The following is a 4,716-nucleotide window of genomic DNA, read 5'->3' on the forward strand; positions in this document are numbered from 1 at the left end:
GTATCATCAACAACACACAACCTTCTGGATGCATCTTCTGACGTCAGACCTCAATCATAGACCAGATGTTCTGACGAGCAGCAGCTTAAATAAGTAGGTGTAAGACTCACATTCCACAGCAGTGCTTTTGTTTATAGGTGAAGATTTCATGATATACTTAGCACGCACAGCCCACACAACAGTAATGTTATGTAAGATTAAAAAGGGAGAATAAAGAAAAAATCTAATCCCTATGATCTGCATGGTACATTTTGTTCTGATCTGAAACTTATGTCACATTCACAGAAATGCTAGAGATGTATTCAATTGATAATCTGATCGCTAAGACCGATTCAACAAGCTTAATTTAAAAATAAGCATATTTAATAGCAATGGGAAGAATATGTAAATGTGGGTTCTTGCTAAGCATGTATGTGTCAGTGAACACGCACATTCCGGTGTAAACTGCTTCTTGATTTGGCCGCTGTCCATAGCAGGGTTCCTCATTCCCTTTGTCCTAAAGTGCTCAGAGTAGCTGCTAGTGACGCATAAATGGAGTTTTAATACCACTAAGAGCATCTGTTTCATACTGTTACAGCACAGAGCTCACTCTTTTTTAGCTTAAAACGGGAACTGTTCCGTCTGTCCACTCTGTGCTCCATCCGTTCAACAATTTCTATTTTTTTCCCCTCTCACATGATCCCTTGCTAACTACAGCTGCTTATTAAAAACTGGGTCAATGCACATGGAGTATACAGATACTGTGGAAGTTTTGTACATTACAAAACTATCTATTAAATAAGCCATATTAAAATAATTATAGATTTTGTATTTTGACAGTGACAGGAATTGAGGAAGAAATATTTGAGATTCTGCACTTTTTCTTGGTCACTATTCAAGTAAGCGAATTTACAACGTTGATCATGAGAGATTCTTTGTATAGACGGTCAGATGTTCTTGCTTCCATTGAAACATAAGCTGCTCTTTGGATCATCAAAATCATCCTGGACAACATGATCATTAGGTTTTACACAAACTTATGAAGTTCATGCAACTTGTGTGCTGCAGAGAGTTCACAAAAATCAAACATTTTTTCTTTACCATATGTATTTTTCTTTTTCTTGATTCTGTGGAATGCAATACATATTATTTATAGTAGAAGATCCAAACTTTTCATGCAGTGAAAGTACAAACCCGATTCCAAAAAAGTTGGGACACTGTACAAATTGTGAATAAAAACAGAATGCAATGATGTGGAAGTACTCACAATTTGTACAGTGTCCCAACTTTTTTGGAATTGGGTTTGTAAATGGTAACCACAGCCATCAAGCAAGATTTTAAGTGATTATCAACTTGTGAAAATTCTGCCATTAATTATTCACCCTCATGTTGTTCCAAATCCTTCATGGTACTCTTGTGAATGTGCGTTGAAGACTGACACAGAAGAGAATAAATTGTTAAATAAAGTTGTTATTTTTGTTTTCTTTGCACACAAAAAAGTATTCTCGTAGCTTTATAATATTACATTTGAACCACTGATGTCACATGAACTATTTTAAAGATGTCCTTACTACCTTTCTGGGCCATAAAACGTGTCAGTTGCATTGCTGTCCATGCAGGGTCTGAAAGCTCTCGGATTTCATCAAAAATATATTAATTTATGTTCTGAAGAAGAACAAAGGTCTTACAAGTGTGGAACAACATGAAGGTGAGTAATTAATGACAGAATCCCTTTAAATGATGGCCTGTTCTTTCGCAATCATATAGCTTCATGGGAAAAAATGTTGCATTAAAATCATATGTACTTGCTTTTATCACATTTTTTATTTACTTCTGACAGTTTGTCAGCCTCTGGTCACCATCCACTTTTACAGTATGGAAAAGAGCTGCAGTAACATTCTTCAAAACGTTTCATTTTGTGTTCCACCAAACATGACCAAACATGACATACCAAATACAAGAAATGCATGTATGCATGATCATGTAATTTGTAATAATTTGTATAAAATTAGAAAAGATTGGGAACAGGTAAAACTGTTGTATCATATAGATTTAGATTTTGTATTGCACTGTTTTCTAAGTTGTGTTTCTAATCTGTATTCTAGTTAAATATTGTGTTTTTCTTGCTACGAAGACAAGCTCAGAGCAAAACACAAAATATGCTGATAAGAAGCTTTTAGACAATATTCATGATTTCGTGTAGTCTCATTTTGGCTAATATGTATATTGTAGGAAATTGTAGATTACAAATAAGATTGCAAATTAATGTTTTTAGCAATGTTATCTGTATATGTGTGGCCTGGGTTAAAATTAGCAGTAATATTAGTATACCTATTAACTATATTGCATTCAAATGCTTTTATTTCCAGCAAATTTCTTAGTGTGCAAATATTTGTATTAACATAAAACACAAACTCAACATGTTTTGCAGGCATTTAACGAACAGAAATGGAAAAATGAGTACCCAAACAAAAGTGGCAGTGAGTGTCTTGTGTGGTCACCAGCTGTTTTAAACACTGCAGTGCATCTTATCTTGCTGTGAGATGTTACCCCACTCTTCCACTAAGGCACTGGACATCACATCTGGGGGGAAACGTGGTTGCATTTTGACACTTTGAAACTGCAAGGACTATGGCATGTTCACACAGGTGATCAGGGACCATGGGCATCTTATTTCTTGGGTTTTGAGAGTCAGTAGAAAGGTCTCTTTACTGTCCTAAGTAACTGTGTCCATAATTGCCTACCGACTGTAAACTGTTAAGGATTACTCCACAGTTGCATGTGCAATAATTGCTATGGTTCACTGAAAATGCATGAAAAAAACAAACCCTTTCCAATAAAGACCCTGTTGCTGAGTTATATATGTATGTAGTCATTATTAATCTGGACAATGTGAGAGAACAGAAACAGGAATATGAGTCATGTTGACTTGTGTGTGTTTGAGGGGCTTTGGTTTTGAGTTAATTTGTGTTTACCAGTGGCAGGGACACACTCTCTTTAATATTCTCAAAATCACAACAACCTCAGAGGTAACCCAGCATGACTATATCTTAAATCAAACCCAGTGTAGCAAAGAGATGCAGAAAAGATAAAAGCTCAAAAGGCCATCCCATGATTATGACATCTAGTTGGTAGACTGTAGTTCACTCAGAAACATTAGTCGTCAATTCCAGGATATTCCACATCATAAAGTCACATTTTGTCTTCCCTCTCTCCCTCATTTGTTGGGCAGTTTTTAAAGCCAATGAGGTTGATGGAGCCCTGGACATGAGTGACATTGGTGGGGGTGGGAGAGCTGGGTGAAGAGGGGAACAATGAATCTTTCTTCCTAATCCTTTCTGTAACCCATACTATGGGTCCAGCTTCCTCCACCAGCCCCTCGAAAAGAGCCCCCAAACTTTGGCGGATTCGAGTGCAGAAGTTTGGACAGCTAAAAGCGTAGATAATTGGGTTCAATACAGGGTTCAGGAAGGCGAATGTTGTCGCCACAGGTAAGTACACCTCCACAAGCTCCACAATCTCTGTCTTGTACTGAGCCATCACCTCCAGCAAACAGAAGACGTGGTAGGGCACCCAGCAGAGAATAAAGGTTGTGATCACTGAGACGACCATCTTCATGAAACTTCCCGAGAGCCGAACACTGTTTTCTCTGCCTGATGAAGACAGGCTGCGGAAGAATTTCAAGGATCTCAGTTTGCCATTGCTCGCACCCTGCCGTCGACTCTCAAGCCTCTTTCTGCGAGCTCGCAGTTCAAGAAAAATGGAAGTGTAACTGATGGCGATGACAATCAGAGGTACGACAAATGCCAGCAAGACTTTGGACACTGCCGTCGCTGCCTGACGCACCTTACAGTCTCTGTGCAGTGTGTTTGAGGAGGAATAGAGTGCAAAATTGTGATAGCAGAGTTTGCGGCCATCCTTCTTTTCCACAACGGAACGGAACATGAAATACGGAAGTGCGTTAACTGCCGCCCAAGCCCATCCTAGACCGCAGATCTTCCACGCTGCCGACACAGTACGATGGTTCTGAGTCCAAACCGGCTTGGTCACGATCAAACAACGGTCCAATGATATCACAGCCAGTAGGAAGGCAGAAACAAACATGTTGAGGAAAAAAATGGAGGCCTGGGCTGCACACAAAGCACCACCCAACTCCCAGCTGTGGTTCATCAATAGGTAATGAGTGAAAAGCGGCAAGGTTAGCGTGGTTAGGAAGTCCGACAACGCCAGATTGAGGACCCATACTGCAGCAACCGTCCTGCGACGAAGACGGAAACCAAGCACCCACAGCACCAGTCCGTTTTCCAGGATACCCAGAGTGGATACCACACCGTGGACACTCACCACTCCCAAGTTCACGCCAGTGTCTTTGTTCAAGGTGTGAGAGCTCATTGTTTGCAGAAGAGGGCAGTGGAGCTCTGAGGGGGATGATGGGCTGAGGGTGGAATTAGGAGGGAATGATGAAGTCATTGCTGTCACAAAAAAGAGAAAAAATATTCATATATTTTATTACAGACTTCTGCAATGAAGCATAGATCTATGAAACCTTTATTATGTGTTTTTTAAAATGTGTGTGTGGGTGTGTGTTTTATCTTGAAGTTGAACATCTGTAGGATCTTCAACCAGGTGTTGTATTGCATACACTCTCAGAAAAAAGGTACAAAACTGCCACTGTGTACCAAAAAGTTACAAAAGTGTACATTTGGAACAGGTACCGCCCCAGTGTCAGCTTTTGTA

At 39.7% G+C, this 4,716-nt stretch overlaps 1 protein-coding gene across 1 annotated transcript; it reads right to left on the minus strand.

Annotated features, from left to right (window-relative positions):
- Positions 1-3,171: 3,171 nt before the first annotated feature.
- LOC107552254 (prostaglandin D2 receptor 2) lies at positions 3,172-4,449 on the minus strand. Its single transcript, XM_016234113.1, has one exon. The coding sequence runs from the start codon at positions 4,447-4,449 to the stop codon at positions 3,172-3,174; it is 1,278 nt and encodes a 425-aa protein (XP_016089599.1).
- Positions 4,450-4,716: the final 267 nt, after the last annotated feature.

This window comes from Sinocyclocheilus grahami, unplaced genomic scaffold (genome assembly GCF_001515645.1).
Source record: "Sinocyclocheilus grahami isolate Dianchi unplaced genomic scaffold, SAMN03320097.WGS_v1.1 scaffold17.1, whole genome shotgun sequence".
NCBI lineage: Eukaryota > Metazoa > Chordata > Actinopteri > Cypriniformes > Cyprinidae > Sinocyclocheilus > Sinocyclocheilus grahami.